The 25953-nt window shown below is 46.3% G+C and overlaps 2 protein-coding genes across 3 annotated transcripts; both read right to left on the minus strand.

Annotated features, from left to right (window-relative positions):
- Positions 1-542: 542 nt before the first annotated feature.
- On the minus strand, positions 543-19159 carry katnip (katanin interacting protein). 2 transcript variants are annotated; one of them, XM_076034537.1, is made up of 28 exons: positions 19075-19159; positions 17311-17376; positions 16072-16160; positions 15622-15800; positions 15098-15204; positions 14883-14984; positions 14607-14732; positions 14025-14265; positions 13373-13504; positions 13066-13217; positions 12831-12937; positions 12570-12666; positions 12276-12485; positions 11382-11519; positions 9382-10237; positions 7498-8268; positions 7211-7419; positions 6439-6517; positions 6175-6352; positions 5827-5992; positions 5164-5330; positions 5009-5073; positions 4706-4816; positions 3950-4089; positions 3548-3649; positions 2961-3121; positions 2302-2390; positions 543-2220 (listed from the first exon to the last, which is right to left on the minus strand). In XM_076034537.1, the coding sequence occupies exons 2-28, from the start codon at positions 17320-17322 to the stop codon at positions 2162-2164; spliced, it is 4845 nt and encodes a 1614-aa protein (XP_075890652.1). In that variant the 5' UTR covers positions 17323-17376; positions 19075-19159; the 3' UTR covers positions 543-2161. The 2 variants fall into 2 exon arrangements, with proteins under 2 accessions (XP_075890652.1, XP_075890653.1); XM_076034538.1 differs by lacking the exon at positions 16072-16160 and having other exon boundaries at positions 19075-19153.
- A 179-nt stretch (positions 19160-19338) lies between these two features.
- Positions 19339-25857, minus strand: dcun1d3 (defective in cullin neddylation 1 domain containing 3). Its single transcript, XM_076034540.1, has 5 exons — positions 25444-25857; positions 24415-24491; positions 24102-24189; positions 22280-22822; positions 19339-21199 (listed from the first exon to the last, which is right to left on the minus strand). Exons 4-5 carry the CDS (start codon positions 22711-22713, stop codon positions 20641-20643), a joined length of 993 nt encoding a protein of 330 aa, XP_075890655.1. The 5' UTR covers positions 22714-22822; positions 24102-24189; positions 24415-24491; positions 25444-25857; the 3' UTR covers positions 19339-20640.
- Between the last annotated feature and the right edge of the window lie 96 nt (positions 25858-25953).

The following is a 25953-nucleotide window of genomic DNA, read 5'->3' on the forward strand; positions in this document are numbered from 1 at the left end:
TGTACATCCAGAAACCATCTTATTTAACCCTTGGTCTAAAGTCTGTTGAAAACTTGTCCTGCATTTGGAGACAAAAACAAGGTGTCTATGGTGTAGGAGGAACCAGGACCTGCCTGGAGGTGATGTCACTAACTTCACTGAAGTGTATGTGCCCTTTATGACATCATAGAAATTCGCAGAAGCACGTTTTAGAACTGACTGAGAATACAATGGGTTTTCCAGATTCTGGGTTTGTCTGTGAAGGTTCTCAGTCATCCAAGTCATCTTAAGGTAGAAGGGTTGAGTGGGGGCACCTGGACGTTCTTGTGATCTTGAAGATGTTTCGCCTCATCCGAAAGGCTTCTTCATTTCTGAAGGTGTTGGAGAGACCCAGGTATTTCACCACCAGGAGGTGTGGGTGGGGCTCAGGCTGATGGTACCTACTGTTAACAAAGTGTTGATTTTCCAACTGGATTCTGGGTAGTTCACTGAGAATCTCAGTTGTTGGAACACATCAGTAAAGTCAATTTTGCACAATGCTGAAAGTCAAAGGAGAAACGCAATGGTTTTTCAAAACTTTTATTTTTTCCAAATAAACCTACATCATAGATACGGTTCTATTCAAGGGTAAAAAAATAATTGAATATATTAAAACACTTGGTGTCACGTGTACAGTAATAGCCACCACCTCCACCCAGCAGTGCAGGGCAGGTACGCAGTGGCGACTATCGCTGGTACACACACTGAAATTAAATACATAAAACTGCATTTTATATTCATGTTCTCCTGTCAACTGAGGAGTGTCGAACAGTTTACATCTTGGCTCAATGACGCAGTAAAACCTCCTCCACACAACAAGTGCCTGACATTTAATAATTAGAATGTAGATATTTTCTCATGCAACAACTTAGTACGCTAAATATTGACTGAATGAAAAGTCCAACAACTCCTAATTGTCGTCGTGAAGGTTTAACCGTGTAGTTCCCCCTTCAAGGATCGGTCCTCTCAATTTGAGGTAAGGTTACAGGTATTTGCATATTAGAAGTTGCCTGTTTGTGAATCTACTCAACACCTACACAATGAGCAAATTCTTCTTCCATGATTTTAAAAACAAAAAACAACCCGGCCCATTTTTTTTCTAGTTTGAGAAATCTTTGCTGTCCAATCAAACTCATAGAGCAACTTCGATAGAAGGTCACTTAGATTGCAAAGTTACCGTTTTATTATTATTATTTTTTTAAACCAAACTATTAAAAAAATATACTGTCCTAATTCCATAAAGCCAAATGTGATGCATTGATTTGAACGTGTGGAGTGTGCCTCTGGATTCTAATTCAAGCTCAAATGTACAAAATCTGACAACTGTCCTGGTTTCACCACTTAAGTGTTTGACTTGATGAATATAAATTTTTCCAAAGATGAAAACCTCTTCAGGTAGGCCCTGGAATCCATTAGCCAACACATATAAATAATCCATATAAATTAGTGCCTGCATAGCATTGCAATGGTTGTCAGGTCAGTAGTAGTAACAACTGTTAGGCAAAGAGCTGGGAGCTCATTAGAAAGGTCATCAACGACGGTAACATTGGACTCTGTGTGTGTGTGTGTGTGTGGCTTTTAAAGTGTTTTTTTTTGTTTCATATTAACAATCAACAAGCAGCATTTAAATTTGCAGCACAAAAGTCACAAGTAGCAGCCACAGATATAGTGTTTAGTACTAGGCACAATAATAAAGGCTGAGAAATATGCAGCCCTGCAAGTTTTATCATGGTGTTGCGGCGGGAAGGGAAGTTCAACATAAACAGGACAAGATCACATGGATGTCGGGTGGGTGGGTAGGTGGAGGTGGGGGGTGGGGGTGGGGCACGCAGTCACAGCGAGGGAGGGTGGAGGGATTCAGCCGTGTCAGTAGTTGACTAGGTAAATAGGCCCCGCCCTCTTCAAAGTGGACCATGGCTTGGTGGTTTCTTTGGGTTTTTTTTTTTCCTTTCAAAGTTTCTCCAAAAGTCTGCTTCACTTCTGAGGTCTGACAGCAGCTAACGAGTTGCATGACTGCCGCCCACAGTCTTTAAATCCTGGAGGAGTTTTGGTTCAGACACGACCCGCGATGTGGGGTCACGCATCCAAAAACAAGTGAGCTGCAGTTCTTCCGTCTCTCTGTTTAACGAATCCTCTCAGTCAATCAGTACCTCTGTTTTCGGTGTTTTCCGCCTTCGGTCATGCAGGTTTTGGGCCGAAGGGCTGCGTGCGGAAAGACAAGGCAGGACAAATCAGCGCGTTCAGACAAAAATGACTTCCAACTCCAGTGACTCGCTGACTCACCCGGATCAGCCGTCTGCTTCTTCTTGCTGTGATGGACGATCTGGTTCTCGTTGGTCATCTTCACGTCCTGATCCTCCTCCATGTAATTACTGTGACGTGGAAAGAGAGGGAAGGCAGAGAGGGAGTGGGGGGTGTTTAAAAAAATAGGTCGTCAGACTGCAAAGAAAAGAAGGGAACGGCATGAGAGAGAAAGAGAGAAGGAGCAGCGACCAGACCCTGGTCTGGGAGCGACGGATGGGTGGATGGATGGATGGGTGGAGGGATCACAGAGTCAAGCAAGGAGAGGGGTGGGACGGCTGGGGTGAGGAGCACTGGAGCACTTTGCAGTACAAGGGGCCACCACAGGGGGGTGCTATAGCAGGGCTTTCTCAGGGACTCTTGATTTACTCACTGGCGGTGGTGCCGTCGGACACGAGGGCTGAGGTGGAGAAGAGCACAGCTCCGTTCACAACAAGCCACCACTTCCTGGAGCCTTCTGTTCTTTACACTCTCTTCTAGACTGCTACCTTTCTTTTGCATCAAACAGAGCCGCACTGGCTCAAACAACTGGGCTCCAAACTGCACACACTTCCGTCCCGGAGCGGCACCCACGGCACTGGGGTGGTGGCGGACGGATCAGATGTGTGCAGTTTGGAACCAGAACAGTATTTCCCTCTGACCTGATGACGGTGTTCCTCTCGCGGTGTGTGATGTGGGCGTTGTCCGTGAACAGAATGGTGTGGTAGGGCACGACGGGGTCGCAGGTGGGCAGGATACCACGTGTCATGTGGCTCACCACGTCCAAGATACCATTGTACACCAGGAGGTTATCGACCAGCAGCTGCAACACACACACACACACACACACACACACACACACACACACACACACACACACACACACACACACACACACACACACACACACACACACACACATCACTGCTGGGCTCCCAAATATAGTACCTTGCTGCCACTATGTCTGTTTGTACTGTTTATTTTGAACATAAGATAAATATATTTCAGCGCCCTGTAAATAAGACAACTATATTTTTATTCTATTTTATTCTATGTCCAGATATTTTATATTTTTAGAATATTTTTCAGAATAGAAGTGATTGCTGTACTCCAGAAACCGAGCAACGACATTTTGTTGTAGAGGAAATCATTGTTTTGTTTTGTTTTTACAATGACAATAAATAAAGTCTACGTCTAAGTCTATGTCTATAGCACATAAATGGTGGAGACAAACAAGACAAAGGCCTACCCCGAACTCCTTCACTCCCCTCTGTGGCGTCTTGGAGTAGTTCCACAGTTTGATCATGGACACGGCCACCGGCTGATCAAAGATGACGTACACACGGTTCACCTGCAAACAAACATTTTACTGTTGAAGTCGACGCGCGAGCCGGCACATCAAGTAAAATTCCATCGTGGAGTGACTGTGCTTTAAAATAAATGTAAGCCTCTGCATCTGCATCTGAACAGGCGCAGGTTTCACACTGAGTGTAAATTAATAGATTACTATCACTATATTGTGATTATTAGGCTAAAAAGTGTCATTTTATAATACTGTTGGTTGGTGGGGTGATATGAGATTTTTTCAATGTAAAAAAAAATGTGTTGTGGCTCGAAAGAGGTTGAAAAACACTGCACTACTGCACTGCACCTGTCCAGGGAGCACTGGCGCCAACCACATGTGTCTCCCGTCGTTGGTGCTGTTGACTCCGTCTATCAGTTTGTCCGGAGTTCTCACGTCGCCGCTCACGTTATCCAGGACGTTGACGCTGTCTGGAAAGGCTGCGATGTCTGGTGAGCGCAGGGAGGTTGAGGAACACAGACTGAACAAACAATGCGCAGTAATGGCGGCGGGGTCAGAGGTCAACTAGGAAACTTGTGCAGAAGCCAATTAGCTGCACATTTGTTGTTTTTAGCACCAACATGAATTGGTTGAATAAAATGATTTAAAAACGTCTTTCCCAAGAGCTTCCAACAATATTCTGTGTCTCCCAACATTAAACAGCTCAGACATGCAAATCAATTCTTTGTGACATCACAAAGGGCGCAGCCATTCCACTCCTTACGGAAGCTTTCACAACTTCTTTGCATTTTTGTCCCCTGAATATGCAGAAGATCCAGCATCAGTTTTAACTGAACAGGAGAGAAATCTTTCAAGGCTGCTCCACTGAAAACAGTGAAGAAAAATCTACAATGTGATAATGGGCAGGATTGGCAACCTTTAACCCTATGCAGTTGCAATAAAACCCAAACCCATAGTAAAAACAATACATTTGATTTTCCAGACCAATACCAGTCAAAACATTATAAAACAATGATAAAAATAAAGGATTTTTCAAATGACAACTCAACAGGTTTGAGCTGCTGACGGTCCCTCCAGCTCTGCTGTATCTTGACAAAAGGATACTGTTCTTGCTGAGGGGGATCTTCTCGTGGTTGTGGTCATAAAACTCGAGGCCGTTGAGGCCGATATAGTACGGGTCTCCCCACGTTGTTAACAGGTGCAGCTGAAAGATGACTGCAGGCGGCGGGTCAAGGACCAAACGTCATGTTCAGTGGAGAACATCTGACACAGAACATGTTGAAAACTTGACTTTGGTGAACATGAAACTGCGTCTTCAAGAGAATTCTCTCAAAGCTGAGCGGTTATTGACTTAAGAACAATGTGAGAAGGCGGATTAATAATGCGCAGTGAGACAAAAAAGGATACAGCCGCAAGGCATGATGGGAGCCTCATAGTCCATGCTGGCCTGCTCCTGCCTCCTGTAGCTGCGCCTCAATTTGGACAACAACAACAACGTTTTAAATTTGCATAAAGTGGGAGGACTTGCTGGTAATATTTCGGAGCAGGTGGGGGGATCATACTTGTGATAATCCTCGGCGCTCTTGCTGTCGGTGGGCGTCTGGAGGTAGTCTATAAATAGGATTTCCTGCGCAAAGTCAAAGTGACAGTTGCCCGGTCCTTTCCTGATCAGGAAGCCCTCCGACGGGGAGATGGCAGCGTCATCCAGGAACACGTGAATCAACTTCACCTGGAACAAAGACACAACATCACGCAATATTCAGAAAATCTGTATCAATGCAACATTTCCACCAAGAGAAAGAGGAGGCTTTTGCTGATGGCATTTGCACCACCAGGAGGCCGGTGGGAATTATTGACGTCACATAATCAAGTTACCTCAGCTGACTTCTTAGAACAACAGCTTAGGAGCATTGTGATCTGCCATGAAGTTGGATGGGGAAAAAGTGACTGCAGCTGTTTGTTTGTTTGTTTGCTGTGAGTCACGGACAGAGCAGAAGTGAAAAAGCAGTGAGGACGAGGACCGACCCACCTAGTGTTGTAGGCTCCACAAATGTTCTAATCGTTTCTGCCAATCGGTTCCCTTCTATCAAGAAGGACCGGAAAAAAAGAACCCTCATAATACAGTTGTAAGAACTGAAACGGTTCTCGCCCCCTCTGGTGGTGCAAACAAACCTGAGGGAAAATGAGGGCTGTGAAGATGGCAGTTTGGAAGTGAAGTGCTTTACCCCTCTGTAAGAGTCCTCGGGGGACTTGTTGTAGTTCCAGATGCGCAGTCCAGCGATGCTCTGGGCTTCACTGAAGGTCACGCTCAGGGTGTGGGCCTCTCCATAGGAGAAAGGAATGAGCCACATGTGCTCGTCGCTGGTGGTGATGTTGATGCCATCTATGAGCCTGAGAAGAGACACGGGCGCCAAACGAAGGGGGAAAAAGTTTGGGTATAGAGTACTTGTACTGAAGTGTACTTGATTTGACAGATTTGACTTGAGGACATTGGAAGATGTGATTGGCAAGCGTAGCCACATGACAGTGTTGTACTTCCAGGAAGATTCCAGGGTGTGTGGTGCCAGTCGTACTTGTCCAGCGTGCGCAGGTCGCGGCAGTTCTCAGGCAGGTCGTTGATGTCTCTGGGAGAGGCGTCCATCATGCTGAGGTCCAGCGGCAGACTGTCCCCGTCCTTCCCCACAATCTCCAAACCCGTCAGGCCCGCGTAGTGAGGGTCGCCCCAGGTCATCACCAGCTGCACCCTGAGGCCTTCGGTGAGTGGAGACAGTAGCGGTGAGAGGTCAACAACAGCCACCTGGCCGTCTGGGAGACTCGGATGCCGATTGGCTACTTACACTTTCCAGTGTACAATCCAGGAATATGCTTCATGGACTCTTCGGGCAGGCAACCAGTAGGGTTCAGGTGGAGTTTCAACTGAGAGAAAACAATTTGCTAAAACAGGTTTGTTGAATGTTGTCTGTTCAGAGGTTGTTTGCATTTAAGGCTGCGTTCAGACTGGAGGCAAATCCAATTAAAATCAGGCTCTGTTCAGACTGGGCCACATCATTGAACAATCTGACAGGTTGCTGTAGCAACGACATTGGAGCGGAGGCGTCGCCCAGGGCATGTGGTGTGTGACGTCATATCATTGTGACAGCGGCGCTTGCTGTGATCCATGCCCTGGAGCTTGGCTTGAATGGAGCTACAGTATCTCCCCACACACTGATGAGCCAATGAGTTTCCTCCTCTGTCCAGGGACTGCTGTTCTCTACTTCTTCTGTCTGCTCCATTACGTTACAGCTCCGCACTTGGAATGGCGCTCTCTGGTCTGGCGCATTGGGTCTTGCGTCGCGCAGAGTGACGTGACGGACAGTCAAAACCCATCGGTGTGTTTGGAGCTGTTCAGACTGAGACACATCTGTCCAAATGCCATTTGAAACGACCTCCCGAAGGTGATTTCAATCTGTTTTGCGAAAATCGGATTTCATGTGGTTTGTGACGTTTCAGACTACAAAAGAGCTGTCCAGTTTCAATCTCGATGGGCTCAAAATCGTATTTTGTCAGGCAGTCTGAACGCGGCCTAAATGCATTTTACACTTGAAAACCAAAAACAAGGCTCCCACTTACTGTGAGGTCTTCCTCCCTGAAGCCGGCCTGGGTGAAGGGTCTCTCCTCTCCCTCTCCGTCGGCCGTCTGCGGCCTGAGAAGCTCCTCCTCGTGGACCAGGACCTCGGGGTCGTCGCTCTCGCACAGGAAGGTGTCGTCATTGCGAGACATGGCCTCCAGGATCTCGTCGTCGGTGGTGAACAGGATGGTGTCCCCGAACTGGTCCATACCTGACGCCGCGACGCAGAGACGGTTAAACCGATGAGACGACACAGCAACAAAACGTTGACGTTGGTCGGCCTGCCTACCTCCGGACAGGGTTCCGGCAGCCTTGGCGATCTCGCCCCTGAAGATGCATCTGCCGTCGAGCACCATCTCCACCTCCTTCACCCCCCGGAAGGAGTGGATGCGCGACTTGTTGTAGTTCCACACGCGGATCATGGCCACCTGGTGGGAGGCGCCGAAGTCCAGGAAGACGGTGTGGCTGCAGCCGGGGGTGAAGGGAGCCAGCCACAGGTGCATGTCGTCCTGGGTGCGGTTGACGCCGTCGATCAGGTTGGCCACCACGCGCGGGTCCTTGCCGTACGCCGGCAGGACGTTGATGTCCGGCGGGTCGGCGCGGATGTGGGCGGGCTTCACGGGCTCGCCGCTGGAGCTGAAGACCTCCAGGCCGTTGAGGCCGACGTAGTGGCGGTCGCCCCAGGTGGACAGGATGTTGAGGACCAGCCGCTGGCCCTGCGGCAGCACGGGGATCTCGAAGTCATCGTCCGGCTCGCCGGACGGGTCGTCGTCGTCGGCACCGTCGCTCACAGCCCCCGTGGTGCTGACGGGGAGTGGGGGGCTCAGGGACGCCGACGCCGAGCCGAGTGAAGCCACCGGGGGTCCGCGGGCCTGCCGCTGCAGGAACTCGTCGAAGATGTCCCCCTCGAAGCCCATGTTGGAGATGCGGCCGCGCTGGCACTGGTTGAATTTGGTGAGTGAGTCCCAGGACTCCATGAGGGTCTCGTCCTGGCGGCTGTGCAGCTGGGACAGAGGGGCGCACTGCCTCCTGCTGGCCGTCAGCAACGGCAACGGCTCCTCTGGAGGACGAAGAAAAAGGTGGGACGACAGTAAGAAATGCGTCCGTGTCAGCAGTCTCAACCACAGATAATCTCAAGAATGTGATGCAGAATAAAAGGAAAAGAGGAAATAATTCGACAGCACAAAGGTCGGGTCAAGTTACACGTTTCTTATGAGATCACATGCAGTGTAGATGTGTGAGATGCTTGTTATTATGCACCATATTGTGTGAGTTCAGTTGACCAGTGTTCCCGAAAATATGTCTCTGGACTCTGTAGCGTAACTGACAATAAACACCATGCAGTCTGTTCCAGTGCAGGTCTGGTTACTGTCAGAGCTCACTGAGACGCTAAACAGAACTGTGACAATTCCATTATTTTCTGCTTCGTATTATAACGCAAATGCGAATGAAAGTCCTGCAGAGTAAAATAAGCAACGCACAATAGAGTTCTGTGACAGTCAACCCTCACTTCACTGATGTTTTACAGCAATAACCAGCATCAGCAGGCTGTCGGTGAGTCCACAGAAATGAGAAAAGTTTATCTTTCGCTTCACTTTTGAAAAACATTTGTTAAAACACAAAGTTTGGCCATTTTTGCTGGCGGACCACACAGTTGGTGTTTCCTCTCATGACTGCTGGTGTCTCACCCACTCTGTTGCAAATTCAAATAACAACAATACAGCTGCAGCAGCTGAGGCTCAGTTGATAGAGCGGGGCCGCAAATTAATGACTGAAGGGTTGGCGGTTCAACTGTTCACATGTTTGAAGTGTCCTTGGGCAAGACACTGAACCCTAAATTGCTTCCAATGAGGCTGGCAGTGGCTTGCATGGCATTGGTGTATGAGTGAGTGTGTGTGTGAATGGATGAATGAGAGGCTGTTGTAAGGCACTCTGGGGGACCGCGAAGGTGCTGGAAAGCGCTCTATAAGTGCAGTCCATTCACCATTCACCATTTGAAATGAGGTCACCTCACAGCGGCCCTGTTTTCATCCAGCCACTCAAACATAGAGATCCCGCCCCCCCCTCGCCCCACACAAGCCCTATCTGCTGCCACTTGTATGCGATTCTTCATGGCGATCTTTCATTTTTAAATATCACAACCCTCCAACCAGAGGGTTAGAACTCCTCCTACCTGTGTTGGACAGCTCCACCGCGGCTCTGTGGTGCTGCTCGCCCGCCTGCCTGCCGCTCACCGCGGCGCTCCTGAACGAGCTCCTGCGTCCGCTGACGGGCCTGTCCGGCTTCGGCTCCCCCAGCTCCTCCATCAGGTCGCAGCTCATGTCCAGAGAGTTGGCCTTCCACGTGGCCCCGTTCACGGGCCTGTCCCCTCCCCGGCACACCCGGCCGGGGTTGCAGGGCAGGTCGGGGAGCATGGAGGAGGATGAGGAAGAGGAGGCGGTGGTGGAGGAGACCGAGGGAATGTTTGGCTCTGCGGAATGCTGAGGCACCAGCCACAGCGGCTTCTCCCTGCTGGCCTCGCAGCCCTCCGGCGGCCCTCTGCTCAAGGGCTGCAGCCACTGGGGGGCCACCCGGGAGGAGGACGGCTGGGTGGTGACCGTGTGCTCCATGGGCTCCGCCTGCTGCCTGACGGAGAGGCCGTCCTCGGCATTTTCAGACGAGCTCCTCTGAGTGGAGGAGCGGCGGTTGAGTGCTGCCACGCCCACGGCTGTGGGGGTGATGGGCGGGAGCAGGGGGTGGGACCTCTCCTGCATGTCCATCATGGCTTGGTTTGTCACGTCAGACAGGTGCGGGTTCAAACTGTGGCCGCCACCGCCACCGCACTCCCGGGCATTCCAGCCAACGTTCCCGAGGTTGTATCCCGATGACACGGGGCTGGAAAACACCGACTCGGAGACGTGGAGGTTCTTGAGGTCGACAGTGGTGCCGTAGTCCGAGTCCTGGTTGCCGCAGCCCTTGTCCAGCTCGCCCTCGTACACCAGCGTGCTGTTCAGGTACAGCTTGATATGGCGGGCGCCGATGTCAAGGTCCTGAGGGACGGAAGACAAAGGCAGCTGAGGCACCTGGAAAGTCGCCATGTTTCTTTGGAATTAACATGAAACGAAATGCAATTGTGAAATGGTAAGAAAGTAATTCACATCTACAGAGGACACATTATTTACTGGTAGTGCACACTGTAGTGCACATTTGCAGGTCCTTCCTTCTTGCAGCTGTTAGACTTCACAACAAACACTACTTTCTGTGAATGCCTGCATCAACCAGACTAAATTAAAAAAAAAGATGCAGGAACAAGCAGAAGCACTTATGTAGGTATGTTTATATTTTTTTCTAAATTCATTATTTCTTTATTTCAGTTTTATCTCTATTTAGACTAATAAAGGTTTCTTCTTCATTATTATTATTATTATTATTATTATTATTATTATTATTATTATTATTATTATTAGGGAGTTAACTATCACATGGCAGTTTGCGTAGTCATTTAAAATTTACAGCCACAACTTTACACATTCTGTTTGTTCATCTCTCGATTTCTAAGCGGCATCAAAGTAAGACCTCCCGACTTTAGCGCTGATTAGCATGCTCTGGGACACCCAGTCGTGGCTGCCAGGGATGAAAGCTCAAATCTGCTCAATCCGGCCAGACATTAAAACCTCCGCTGACACCGGTCCCTTCTGCTGCCGATCTCCAGCCAAACGGCTCCTTACCTGCCAAGACTCACATCAAGCGGTTTTGGGTAAAAGCGGCGGTGGAGGAAGAAGACGCACGCTGGGGTCTCTGCGCCCCCTCCGAGAGCAGTGCAGCCGGCTGGGAGGCACAAACCCACACACCCCCCGCCCAGCACTAATCCTCTGGGGCTAATCTCTAACTGTTCTACATTTGGACAGTCTGACTGGCAGCTCAGCCAGCCAGTGACGGAGCGGAAGTAGGAGAGCCATGGCTGTGACGTAACCACTCAAGTGCAATCAGCCTGCGTAACGATGACAACACGCAAGTGTGCTGGATTTATGAGCCCTTGCTTTGTGAGCAGCTTCATAATCTGTGTGTGTGTGTGTGTGTGCTTGTGAGTCTGTTTGCCGTGGATTGGGGGTGGGTGTGTTATATGATGCATGTGTGGGGGAAACTGCAAACTGTCCACAAACATTTCAGTAAACAGAAAAGGCAGTTAGTTACATTAAGGCTTCTGTTGTAGTTCCAGATTTTGATGTGAGATATTCCAAAGTCCGGCGAGTGCTCGGTGTTCCTGATGATGAAGTAGAGCTGGACAGGAGGGTGGAAAGGACACGTCCACATGTGGCGCTCTTTGGTGGTCTGTCAAGGCAAGAGGAGATAATGAGCCCAGCATTTTGTGTTGTGTGAACAACGTAGAACAGATGACATAAACATGGCTGCACGATCCAGTCTCTTTTTATTCTTATGATATTATTGTTATTCTTTACTGTACAGACAAATAAAGAGCCAGCTGTGTAAAAAAGCACTTTAAAGTACAACATTTCAATGTCTCTTCAATGATAACACCCAAAGTGAGGTGATTGTTGAATAATAAATAATAATACATTTTATTTGTATAGTGCTTTTCCCAAAAATCAAGACACTTTACAAGACAGTTAAAAATAATAAAAACAGTACGTACAAAACTATAAGTTAATCAAAATGTGGGCTACATAAAGAAATTACAGGAAATCAAACAGATGAAAAGAAATTGAAGACGGTGAAGTGTATGACATAACAAGACAGGCAACGCAGGACAATTAATCAAACGTTGAAAGCAGTTCTAAAGAGGTGGGTTTGAGATGTAATTTGTTCAGCCTTTTGTGGCCACCTCCCGATAGCCTGGTCTGGTTTTCTTATGTGAAAAGTCCAACAGAGCACTGCAGAAGCACAACACAGAGCTACATATGCAGTTTTCCTCACCATTGTTTTGAAATAACTCATAATGTGAGGCTGCTCTACTCAAGTCTGGGGAGGAAAAATTTATGGAGAGTTTATGGAGAGAGTTTTCAATGTACAGTTGCCCATTATCACAACTAAATAAAATAGAAGGTTTAATGAGCAGCAGCAACTAACCTTCACCTTCCCGCTTACAAGAGCCCCCAGATTCCCAGGGTGGTCGGCGTTCCTGATGTCAATGTCGTGAGGCGAAACGTACAGTTTCCTGTTTCTGTGGCAGAGGAACTGCAGCTCGGTCAGGCCGACCTGGAGGGCGTTCCCCCAGTTCGACAGGATTTCCATGGTAACGTATAACGCAGGGGTGACTTCTGCTGAGGAACGACGTCTCTGCAACATCAGTGGGGGGGGGAAGAATAAGCAGCCGTCGTATTGGGCAGCACTTTGGACGATCACACAATGTTGCCGACTCACATGCTGCTTCCCGCCGTCCGCTTTAAAACTGGGTGTTCTTGCGTGTTTGAGTCCTGCGTCAATTTTCTCCAAGGCTTTCAGCAGTTTCTGTTGTTGCCTGAACAGAAGGGTGAAAAACTTTCATCTGGAACTTCATATTTGGACTGAGCTGCGCTGATTCCGACTCTGCAGGCTCGACATGACTGTCGTCTGAGCCCTCTGAGGTTAGAATCAATATACGCCGTCACGTGTTTGAGCAATGTGTTCTGGATGGATGCGTACCTGGGGACCATCAGCGTGATTCTCTGCATCGCCAAAGACACACTGTTGTGACCCTTGTCCTGGCTGTTGTGGTGCACTGAGCCGTTCGCAGTCTGGTTTCCTCTGCCCTGGATTCAAAGGTAGCAGAATTATTCGTCAGTGGCAACTTTATAAAAGACAGCGCAAAAAAAAACCCCTCTTTGTAACAGTGAACGCTATGAGTCATCGAGATATTTAAAGAGTCGGGGAGGCAGACCGTGCTGCGGCCGAACGGCTCCGGACTTCGCACTGGCTCATTTTCTCTCTGGATGGCTTGATGCACCCTGCACGCCATCTCGTCCGGGTCCCGCTCCTCATTAGAGACCTTTCTAGATACAGACAGCGGCCTCTCCACGGGACTCTGCAGCCCTAGAGTGAATATTGCACGTCTTTGACTCCACAACTTCAGATGGAGCTATTCATAGAAAGGTTTTTGAAGTCTTCCATTTGTAGACTTTATAATCTCAATAAAAAAATAAATAAATCTGACATGCACTAACTAAAATTAAAGATGCCAGACTTACTCTGAGTATCCCAGCTATCTTTTGAAGGTGGTCTGTCTAATGTTTTGCTCTTCACCAACATGGGCTTGGTGGGAATGAAGGCATCACTGCTTTCTTTTCTTTTTGCAGACAGAGATCGTTCAATCTTCCGACCTGCAGCGATAAATAGAATCAGGAGAATCATAATGGATTGGAAAAACACTTTTCTAGGCACTCAAAGCACTTTACATTGAACCCATTATTCATTCACACCGGTGGTGGTAAGCTACATGTGTAACCACAGCTGTCCTGGGGCAGACTGACAGAAGCGTGGCAGCCAATCAGCACCAAACTTACACCCCTACAACCACCACCAAACACTCACTTACATTCGTACAAGGTAATGTGGTTTAACTGTCTTGCCCAAGGACACAACAGACTGGGATGGATTGGGATTTGAACCGCCAATCTTTCGGTCATTGGACAACCCGCTCTAGTCGCCCCAAATGATTAAAAAGAATAATTGCAACGTGTTTTTCACTGTTCACAGCAGTCAAATCGCAACACTCAAACTGCTCATAACGTTGTTATCATAAAAACTCTGTTGTTGACAAAGGAAGCTGCGAAGGAGAATGAGCTACTGATAAGTTTTTACGACATAAATTTGTACAGAAACTCGAAAGCAGATGCCAACCTTTAAACGAGGGTCCAAAGTCCAGGACGATAAGGTTTGCCGAGTTGAGGTTGCCGTAGGAGGCGCTGGGTCGAGGGCTGGACGAGGTTTTAGAGGAGGACAGCGGCAGGCCCAGTTCGTCCAGACTCTCCGTGCTCTCCGCCCTCTCCAGCTGTTCCTCCACCCACTCCTCGTCCGACTCCTCCCCCGCTGAGCCGCGCCCGCTCCGCATCATGCTAACCTCCAGGCTCTGACGCAGGACCTGGGTTGACGAAGGTTGCCGTTATGCATGCGTCTGTGCACAACTGTCTGAGAAAAGCATGCTGCCAGTTTTTGAGGTCCTTTGATTTGTGCGGCCGCTGCCACAGTCATAATTTAATACTGACGAGGGGGAAAAAAAAAAATCTTGTGCCCATTTTTGTTAACATTAAATTAAACACTAAGCATGCCCTGAGGAAGACTTGTTGGAGCTGAAATGAGTTGACATTCCTCGTATTTAACAAAGGATCTCTAAACACTCTCAGAGTGCTTCAGATTTCTAGACGACAAACCCTTTTAGGTCTAATTTTTGAAAGCAGTAAATATCATTCTTCTGCCACTCACCTTAACTTCTTCCAGGTTCAGAAGCACCTTCTCGTTGTGCTCCTGGTTTGCTGAAGCGGCCTGCCGGGACAGCTTGGAGGAGTCCCTCGGGGAGCAGGGACTGTGAGGAGAACGTGGACTGGAGCTCTGCGTGGAAACAAAGTCTTTGCATAAGGGGGGAAAGTGGCATAGATGGAGCGATGCTAAATAGTACAGACAGCTGCTTCTGACACATAGCTCCTCCCCTCGTCCACACACACACATACGCACACACACACACACGCGTCTTGACTCTACCTCCATGTCTTCGGTTTCATAAGGCTCAAAATCGTCCGGGTACTGCTTCTCTGGCGACATCCATAAACTCGAGCCTTCCTCCTTCAGATGTCTGACCGGGCTCTGTGTGCAGAGATGAACATTGTTGCATGTCTCCTCTTTTGAGATCACATTTATTTTTATTAGGGCATAATTCCGAATCAGAGCATTAAATAAAAAGGAACTCAACCACATACCCATTCTTTCCTCTGGACCTTCTCCGGGGCAGTTTGGCTTCTCTTCCTGTGGCTCTGCTCCAGATTACATCTATCTTCAGCTAGCTGGTGGGCTCCTCCACAGGCTTCTGCAGATGAGCAACGGTGCGGACGGAGACATGAGCAGCTTGTGGCAGCGGCTCGCCTCGGAGGGGGAAGCGACACGCGGTTGCGTATGCAGATGGCGCGCTACGCATAGAGGAAGATGTGAAATCTGGCCAACAGCGATGACTGTCACTATCATTTATTCATCGTGGCTAGACATGGGATGGTGCCACGCAAAACGACAAGCTGAGCCTTGGCAGCTATTAGCTGGCGCTCCATATGGAATTGGGAAAGACGCAGGCAGGACGAATAACATGAGGTTATGTGTGTGATTATCGGTAATAAACGACGGAACGCTTGGGGACAAACACTCCCCGTCTGCACTACACAGATGCTAAAAAATGTATAAGTCTCTTACATTTCAGATCTGTAGGTTTATTTTTAGCCCGGCGGCGACTCACCAGCCGTGCGTGCAGGTTTCCAAAGGGGTGGGGAAGTGACGGGCTTGTAGTTGTTGGAGAACTTTGCCTGCTTCCTGTGAACTTCAGCGTTGGCTCCATTGAGATAAATGGAAAAACCCTGCTCAAGCTTCTCCAACTCAATCTCCCTTGGGGCTTTGACTTTAAGGCGCTTTAAGATCCTGGAGGAGTTTGCACGACAATTGAGAAGTGGTCACTACCACAACAAAGAAATGTATAGATAACAACTAGTGCACAAACTGCTTTAACATGCCTGAAATGAAAATCCAGGACATGGACAAGCAATCGTATCCTGGATCTCCAGATCTGACCGACACCCTAATTGCCAGTAAGGACCCAATTAGAACGGCACTGATCGTCGTGGACGAGTTGTTTATGTCCACAGTGACACCTAATCGGTCCCTCCTCGGCTGAAGTGTGCTCACACGTTACCTGTTTTTTTGCTGAAGGGCGATTAAATATTTATCCAGCGTGTCATCCACAGTAGAGGCAGACCTCTCTCCTTGACACGTCTTGCCCTCCTTGAGGAACACGAGCACAGACGCACACAATGCACAGTCAGAGAGGCGCACGTCAGCAGCTCGGAGAGGACGGACAGACTGTCACGACACACTGTTGCACAGGTTTTCACATTCAACTACTGGCAGTTGTTTCGGTGCATCACAAAAAGTTGCTCCGCTGTTAACTGTACACTGCATGCAACATGGAGAGACACTAAGTCACGGATAGGCCCGGAACGTCCAAGACCATTTTGGGAACTGTTTGTGCTTAACATGAACTAATATCTCATAAAATCAACAATAATTGCCTAAATTCGGCACCCAAAAAGATGACCAATAGTGTTTCATAGTGTTGTTAGGGTGCCAAGACCTGAAGACTGAAGCGGCAGAAAAGTGATTTGGGGAGAAGACACTACTCAAAAATATGCATTGGGTATTAAAAATTACTGATTGAAAAAATAAACACCCCATCAATAAACAGTATAAGATCTCAAAGACCTTATACTCAACGGTGACTTGAATTAACTTACAGGTTCTTGTAGCTGTTGGGTAAAAATGCCTCAGTGTTCTATCGAACAGCTCAGACAATCCACTATTCAAACGAGGATGTTATTTTGGATGTTGTGTGATTGACACAAACCTTCCTCACTTGGGAATAATAGAGCGCTCCACATCAGACACATAAAACATCCAGCATCATTATGTGTCAATATTGCCGCTATTGAAATACTTCCAAGAGAAAATCTACAAATATATTTAAGAACCAAATGAATCAAAATTTCTCAGTATGAACGTGAATGATTCCCTCCCTCCCCTTCCCTCCCCCGGGCTTCCGTTTAAAATCTAATGTTTAAAAAGCAACGTCTGGGTTTCGAGACTTGAAGTGAGCTTCCGCTGTTGTCCACAATGCACAGACATCCACAGCTCAAGCCATTCCATTTCCTACGACTGTTCATGCAAAACAAGCAAAGAAGTCACAGAGCTCTTACTGAGGTTCTAACAGTCTGCTATAGGCTTACGGCATCTGTCAATATCAGAGGGGAGGCAAAGGCACGAGGCTGAAAGACTGGAAAGATAGCACACACTCCTGCGTAAATGAGGAGCTGAAAACCAGAAAGACAGATAGAACATAGGACTACTGGTATGTTGAGGAAAAACGAAGTTTGCTCACCTCGTCATCCATACTGCGGTCAGGCTACAGCCTTCGCCTCAACCTCCCTGGTCAAGCCAGCAGCACCTGGAGTTACAAGGCACATGTATTCTCCGATTTACGGTAAATTTACTCACAGTCGGCAAACGTCCCCGACTTCACCTTGATTTAATGTAGTTTAAAGAGACAACCGTCATGTGACTGAATGTGCACACAAGGGAGATGCTAAAGTCAAACTTGCCAAGCTAACAGTCTTTGGTTGCTCACCGACGAAACTAAATTAGAGAGGATATTGGCGCTGTTAGGAGACTTATGTTTGCGCAAAAATAGAATGCGGACGCATTTCTATTGTTATGGTAAATTCAATTCAATTCAATCCATTTCCATGGCCAAAGCCTGTTGACACGCGATGTGATTTGCCCCACGTTAACATTCAAAACGAGACACCAAGTTATATCCTACCCGAAGAGACTGTCAGATGGGAACTTTACATCAGTTTGAGCAGGAGGATATTTTGGTTAATCGCGCCAGATATGCCAAAATTAGGAATACGACTTGTGTCGACTTCCTGTTTTCAAAATAAGGTTACTGTCATTCAGAAACGTTCTAGAACGCTTTTTAGTTATGAATATTTAAAATATTCATATCTTAGAATCCGGTGAAAATACTAAAAGAAAACGCTTCTGCTTTGACTCTGAATTAACTTTGACTCTGAATCAAAGTCTCTATTCTTAACCTATACGTGAAACTTTGATCTCAAAGGGAATTCCGACTGAATCGGCAAATGTCATTAAGTCATGAAACCGGGGCGTTCCGTAAACGTGTTTAGGGAACAAGGAGGAAGAATAGCGGCTAGGTTTGTAGCGATTTGCTCGCCAAGCGATCCAGGTTCCCTTGGATCAAAACCGGAAGTTTCCATAAATGTCGCTTACTTGTGCAAAGCCGATTGCCATTCAATAATATCAGCTGTAATTAGTCATGTATCTGCAGTCCTGTTTCAATAAGGCTACCTCACTGGTCTTAGTCAAAGGAAAAACAACGAAAAAGAAAACCAGACTAGCATTCCCCTAACCTCTTTGACAGCTGGTCACAGCCTTCTTCTTTCCACAATAGCAGCAGTACGCATGCACCCTAACAAGCCACCAAGAGACTTTCTTGAGTACAATTGAGCCTTTTTACTGATGTAAGCCGATGAAGACGACCATCCATCAAGAAACAATAAAATTGGCGTTATGTTTAACGCGGCTATAAAGGGGACACAGTTGAAAGCCCCAAGGTTACCTGTGACATGAAACCAACGAAATTGACGTTGTTTTTTTTTTTGGTTACATTTTTTTTATTTATTTTTTTTTTAATTGCAAAAATACAAATAACCACTGATCAAAACCAAACTCAACACTAGCTGCCTTACCTTGTCTTGAAAAAAAAAGTGCCTTTTCACACCATAACTTCACCCAAACCATGACTATCGACGAATAAGAGCGGTGTTGGATAATAGCATCTTCGACAACACACAAATAAGCCCTTTCAGACGGCATGTATGTTTCGCTGCTAGTGAACACTGCCAGCCAGCCAGTTCGCATTATCATCAGATTGATAATCTCTTGTATATAACTCATGGTGTCGCAACGTTAGCAATGTTAAAAACAAGCTGGACGGCTAACTAGTTAGCTTTAGCCTGTATCCAGCCTATATCAAACATGGCAACAACGTACTCCCATTCCAAATTATCTGCTCCCTCTGTCGTAGAACCTGTTGAAAACAACAAAAACAAAATGTACTCACTGGCATGTTCAAATTGCACTATTTAGGCCATTTGCGTTGAAACTAGCGATCTTTTCCCCGTTTTCTCATGTGCCCGTTGTTGGTTGGTAACCAGGATGGCCGTCAACCAATGGGAAAGGCCGCATCACCGTCAGCCACGCCCACCCGCATCTGTTCTCTGCCAGCTGCTCCAGCTCCAGCGTAGTTTCACAGAATGAGGCAGCGTTATGCAAGTGTGCAGTTCAAAAGACAGACACATCTCAAAGACTATGATGCTTAACAGTCAAAGGTTCAACACTGTTTTATTTATTATAAATCAATACATTTTATATAAAAAGGGACAAGAGGTTTGAAATTAAACCATTGCAGATGTAAACCAAACACCTCATGTTATGCCCACCCTCTTATACTATGCTGGATTCTTATTACCGTTTTAAAATCAGGCCAGAATGTTCAATTAATACTTATTTACTCGTTGCCAATTGAGGCCGTACTTGAGATCAATCTTTTCTCAAAACTTTTTGTAAGTATAGCAATGAAGCAAGCAAGTTCATTCGTGTGCATTCCATTGTGATCATTACCAACACCAGAGATTATTTGACGAGTGGACGCACATTTTGCATCTTTGACAGAAGATATAGCATTACCCATTTTGTCATTTTGCAGAACGCCTGAAATGGGTTCTGAGCAATCTGAGAAAAGCTAGCATCATTGTGTTGTGTACACTTAACCGCTTCTTCATACTGAACAGACATTGAAAAAAAGGATACATGCTGCTGGAGGTGAAATGGGGTGGCTGAAACGAGAAAAGTTCACTGCAATAGAAGCACTCAAAAACACTCAATGCAGGAGAGAGGGTGGGCCTGTTAAGTGAAAAGCAAATTGGATTTAAAATAGACAGTACATCTTTGTGCCTTTCTTTAAAAAAAATAAAAATAAAACACCTTTGAAACGATACTGCTGCCTATGTAATTACAGGCAAACAGTTTTAAAGGCAATGCAAGTGCAACCAATTCATCCTGAAAGCACTGCAAGGTAAAAGCTTATCGCGGAACCAGATTTGTAAGAAAAGTAAGATGACTATCTTACCATGGGGAAAATCTAATGTTCTGCTCTTAGATTTTCTTCCATACTTCATCAATTTTCCCTTCTTATTTGTTACCCATTTGCTTCTTTTTTCCTTTTCTTAAATAATCAGCTGTATTATAGATCCAAAATTAACTTTGACCACTGAAGGAAATGCTATGGCTTTCTGTTGCTCATTTTTAAAACCAAGCCTTTACTGAGCTATAGGTGCTGGGTTGTGATAGAAACCTCAGGGTTAAAACGAATCACGTGTCCAAGCACTAGAAAAGAAACTCAAGGGAGGAAAACAATAACTTAAATAGAAGTTCTTATACAATTAATAGAGCCCTTTCGAAAACAAAACAAAAAAAAGAAGGTTGTAATGCGTGAATCCCACCTCAACAGAAAATAAGTGAACTGAACAGCTGTTGTGGTAATACTAATAGCCATCCAATGACCCACAGATGTACGGTTCACAAAATGTCACATCCTTCCCTTCCTGACAACTCATTTGTTTTCTGGTCAGTGACCCCCCCACGTCTGTGAACCACGGCTTCCTTCTGTTTCAAGTCTCTCCGTGGTGGGAGGACACTCTGTTTCAGTACACCTCCCCTCTTCCTCCGCCTCTTCCTCCTCCTTCGCCATCAGTGCCTTCGCCTCCTCCTTTTTCCGGCGCTCCAGCTCCCACTCCACAAAGGTGTCAAAGAGGCTGGGCCAGGCCTCGTCCTCGCTGTAGTTGGTCAGGTCAGGCCCTATAGTCTGGGTGAAGTTGAGGAACATGTTCCACGTGTCCCTTGAGATGCCCCGGATACCTGAGGGGTTCTCTGCCAAGAAGTCCAGCCAGTGCTCCAGGATGGCGGGTGCGTCCTGGGTGAAAACCAGGCGCCACAGGGCGATGGCGATGTCGCGCTGCAGCGAGCGCTGGCCCTCCTCGGCGTCCAGGCCAAACTGGAAGGTGAAGCGGTACAAGTCCTTGAAGTTCTCCTCGCCCCGAGCGTCCAGCAGCATGCAGGGGAAGCTAGCGCAGATGCCCTCCAGGCTGTCCGCCCGTATGGCCTTGCAGCCTTCGACAAACTCCTTCCTGGGGACACAAAGCAAACCCGGCGGGGAATTTAAACATCCACTGGACTGGTTGTCTTGACGTAGGAGCAGCCTAAACAGACGAGCTCACGATAAGATCTTCAAGAGAAGCGCCTTTTTTCTTCAACAGTCAAACATCCAAAAACTACCCTGAATTAATCAACCAAATCACTGTCCTGTCTACACCATCTTAAAATAATGGCCCGTTGAAAAAAAAAAAAAAACTGAACTTAAAACTGAACAAACAAAAAAAACAAAAACATTTTTGTCCCAAAAAATGACCTAGGCCTTTATTTTAGAAAAGTAACTGTGAACATTATTTCATGCAAAGTAAATGGACATAAAAATAACAGCATCTTAGATTCAACATAATGTTGACAGCTGGTGTAAACGTTTGTTGACACTGAAAACATGTTGGCAGTGAGAATGTGGTTCTGTACGAAGCCTCTGGTTGAGAAATTGCTGAGGTTGAAGTCTCAGGGGATTTATTTCCTGTGACCTCCTACCTGACAGTTGAAGACATGTGATTGAGTGTTAAACTGACAGAAACCACAGCTAGGTTGGATGGGTCAAACTGTTCTAGCAATACTTCCAGTCCGATAAATATCTAACAAATCTAGATCTAATAAAATCCTTACATTATCAAAGAATACCAAGAGACTATATAGACTATATTCAATTCTTTGCAGAGGAACAGAGGGACAGAGTTGGGTCAGCTGCTTCTCTTCAGGGAACAAATAAAAAACAAAACATGAGAAAAGTGTGAAGTTTGTCAAGAGTTATTTTGAGTTAATTTGTCAAGAGTAAAACTGAAAGTAATGGATGCGTTATAAATTGTAACGCAAGTATCTCGAGTCAGACTGCAGGTGACTCCGACAGACACTGTGGAGAGCAAAAGAATCTAGTGGTGCATCCACCACTGGTGCCGCAGATCAGGGAAATGTTACAAGCACCTGAATAAATAGGCTACACCTGAAGTCTGTAGGCCCATAAAACCTGCTGTGTGACTTAAACTGATTTTTTTGCAATAGAAACAAGAGAACAAGCGCACAACAGGCCCTCTCGCAGCTCTCGGCCTTACCTTGTAAACTTGCACATGGTCGCCGCCTGGAACTTCCAGGCGAGAACCAGCACACGGAACTCTGCCGGGTCCACGCACAGGTCGTTGCAGAAGCTCTCCATGCCCTCCTCCAAGATGGCGTCCTCGTGCTCGTCCTTGTAGCAGCAGAACAGCTCGTTGATGCGACGCATCGACAGGCCGTCCTCGTCCAGACGCTCGTCTTTGCGCAGCTCGCCCATCACTGCGGGGATGACCGGGGTCTCCACCGTGACCTCCAGTGCCTTGGTGCCGTTGGACAGCTCGCTGGTGGCTTTGCTACACGGGCCACTGGTTTCTTCCTTGTGGCCCCCGCCACCTCCTTTCTTGTGGTGGGACTTGGAGCTGCCATCTTTGTCTCCGCTCTTGCTGCCCAGCGAGGACGTTGGGTTCTTGCACTTGGTGACACACTGGCCCATGTCTTTCTCCCTGGTCCCTGGTCTCTGTCCTCCTCGCCTTCAGTCGCCGTCCGAACCGCCCACACGCCTCTTCTCTGCCCTTCCGAGACGTCTCAACATACCCTCAGGCCTGAAGAGAGAGACAGGTTTAAAAAATGAGGCAAGTTGCACATCAAAAAACATCAAGATCTCTGTCCGACAGCTTGCAGAGGAAATTCCACGTTAAAGGGTTCACTTCTCACTAGTTCACTTCTCACCACTCTGTGATTTCAGGCTCTCGTAACATTTTCCAATACACTTAGAGGAGAGAAAGCACATAGACAAGTAAGGTGGTCATGTGCCCAAACATAAATAAGCAGAGTAAATTCATAACCTGCCTCCACATTGGAAGAAGTTTTCCTTTTGTAGTTATGATGTTGTGTTTCATGTTTTAATGTATGCAACACTGTGTTACTCCATCAAATGATTTCTAATCCTAGCAGAGCCCAAATCTAAAAATCTGAATAAAATTAGATAAGATTCCCCTTGATAACAAACAGTTGGTAAAGTCCAAGAAGACACAGGATGGAAGTTGTTCAACTCGTGTTCACAGATTTTATTATTGGAATGGGAGTACGTTGTTGCCATGTTTGATATAGGCTGGATACAGGCTAAAGCTAACTAGATTATATTGTGCCACAATTTCTCAATGACAATACAAAATGATTTTGTCCTGACTGGCTTTTGTGTCAGTACTGTGACTAACGGTGTCATTCATCTGTAAAACGGGTTGATCTGGTCACACAAATGTTATTAACACAACGTGGCTCTTTTTAGCTGGAGCAACAAGCCCAACGAAAAATGTAATTATCTTTTCCACAGCAAATTGGGGAACGCTTCCTTTTTTAAAATTAGAAACTGTTTTGTTTAGATGGCCAGAACAGAGAGGGACAATCAAAATGTACTTTCCCCTGCAGAATCAAGAGATAATTTACTTCAGCAATGTTTTCTTACAACCGTGTTTGCCTCCAGACTGTCAGTGAACTCTACGGAAAGGGGAAAACGCCCTCCTTGGTGCCGAGTGAAAATTCCGAGCCGTCACAAAAAGCACTGATAGCTCAAAATTACCTCTGCCAGGTCAGGGAGAGCCAGCTCTGCGCTCTGAGAACATCTTGTGGCCATGTTGTTTTGTGCTGTTCCAAATATTTGGAACATACAACTAAGAAGACCTCCACTCCAACCAAAGGTTTTGCCACATGCCAGAAACAGGGCTAGCCATTTGATTATTTTTTATTATTATAAATAGTTTTTATGCAGTTAATAACTTGACATTAGACTGCTCTAATGGAGAGTACAAAAAAAACAAACAAAAAAAACACAAAATTAACATCTCTTCAGATATGACACAAGTAAAAAGACAATTCACCAACCTTGCTATGAGTAGTTTCATGTAGAAACCCTTTCGTTCCTATCGCCTAGAAGAGGAAGTATGCCAGGCAGTCCAATCAAAAACTGAAACTAATGTAAGAAAGGAAAGAAAAAGTGGTCAAACAATTTAAAGATGAAGATAATAATGTTAAATGTATAAAGATAACATCACTTGCTCCAAATAGCATTAATCTATTTTTGTGCCTTCCTCATTAATCCAAGATCATTACTGACTCCAGTTATTAATGCAGCCAAACTGATGCTCTATCAAACGTTCAAGGACTTATTGAAGAAGGTGGGCAGGAAATCACTTACCAATGGCTCCTGAGATGGCGCTGGATCAAAGTGTCTTTCTATTCAGCTCCATCACTGTGTGCTTTAGAAATGCACTGCTGTAAACATTTAACAACAACACAACAATTTATTTTGTCTGACTTGATTTTGCACCGACTCAAAAGGACATTTGGCCTTTAAATACACCATGGCAATACGTTCTTGTTACAAGACTCTCCAAAGAGAGTCACACAGAACCTTTCAAAATAAAGGATTACATCTGCAGGTGGCAATTATTGTCATCATACATGGTGCATGACGAGCATCCTGGAATTGGTTCAATATGTATTTTATATTAAACCAAGCCAAACACTTGATCTAACATAGCGCAAGTACTTACACGTATAGCTAGCCAGCAAATTAGATACGCTGGCCATCATGACAAAGGGCATGTCCAGGCAGATGTCTCATTAAGACACTCTAGCAACTGCAGCTAACTCAACTCGAGTACATTTAACAGACATCTGATGGCTCTCCCACCGTAAATATTTTAAAACAACTACCCCAGCTTAGCGAACTACCAGAACAGTGTTTTGTATCACGTTAGTTTACGACTTCAACGACATATTTGATAGAGTTGAGCTGAGGGTAGGTCGTCGAACACCCGGCAGTTATTACATTTATTTTCAATAAGGTTGTTTTGCGATGGCTGACATCGTTCTGACTTATTCTTTTGTTTAACCAAATTATCTTTATTCTCCTGGAAGTGGCGAGCGCAAACAAAATATACTGCACTAACCAACGAAACACGCGGAAACGTCCGGACTTTGATGACCGTTTCCGCCTAACAGTTTAAGAGTCAAACATTCATATATTCTATACTCTAAAGCTGACATCGAGTCACTGTTGCTTTACTGGGCCAATAATCTGTATGAAAACTGGCTGGCCCTGACGACGTCGCCATCGCTAGCTAGCATCAGTTCGGTGAACTAAAAGTTAGCTCTTAGCTAAGCTAGGTCTTTCGATTATTATACCAATAAACACGACCGTTAACATTCGGAATAAACTTACCGTTTCGGAAGATGTTATTCTGTGGGGTGCCACGTACATAACTTTGGGAATGCCAAGTTAAAATAAGTGGTCAGGAAGTTGGTCCAAGCAGTGTAATGGACTAGGGGCGAAGTGAAGAAAACTCGTCGCGTTAACTCAGATTGCAAGCTAACTAGTTAGCAGCTAGCAGCCGACAAAACTTTCGCACCAACATCGAGGCATTTTGTCCCTGTCGAAAGGAAATTAGCAAAAACCTCACTGCCAGAGTGTGCCTTTTAATCCAGTTTTAGTTGTGTACGCCATTTGGCGTGACTTACTAGAACATCACGGACTAAACTAACGAATTTCTTTGTGCTTCCCCCTTTTAGTCATTGAGTCAAGCTATATTGTGGGCATTTACCTTACATCACTTCCTCTCTGCCTACATGCAACCAACAGCTGATCCTCATCTCGGGGACGGCAGTCATAAATAAATCTGTGTTTGTGAGAAATTAATGCGGAAATAATAACGGACAATATAGTAAACTATTG

The sequence above is a fragment of the Nelusetta ayraudi genome, unplaced genomic scaffold (genome assembly GCF_046127955.1).
Source record: "Nelusetta ayraudi isolate G7.1 ecotype Tasmania unplaced genomic scaffold, CSIRO-AGI_Nayr_v1 ptg000042l, whole genome shotgun sequence".
Taxonomy (NCBI): domain Eukaryota; kingdom Metazoa; phylum Chordata; class Actinopteri; order Tetraodontiformes; family Monacanthidae; genus Nelusetta; species Nelusetta ayraudi.

Bases quoted from the DNA above. Each gene is read 5' to 3' on its own strand.
- dcun1d3 (XM_076034540.1), bottom strand. From the start codon at position 22,713: ATGGGCCAGTGTGTCACCAAGTGCAAGAACCCAACGTCCTCGCTGGGC. The intron at 21,200-22,279 runs GTAAGGCCGAGA...TTGTGTCCCCAG, and splicing joins ACCATGTGCAAGTTTACAAG to GAAGGAGTTTGTCGAAGGCT.
- katnip (XM_076034537.1), bottom strand. The intron at 14,985-15,097 runs GTATGTGGTTGA...CTCTGCACACAG, and splicing joins AGGTCCAGAGGAAAGAATGG to AGCCCGGTCAGACATCTGAA. The intron at 12,667-12,830 runs GTACGCATCCAT...CCTTCTGTTCAG, and splicing joins ATCACGCTGATGGTCCCCAG to GCAACAACAGAAACTGCTGA.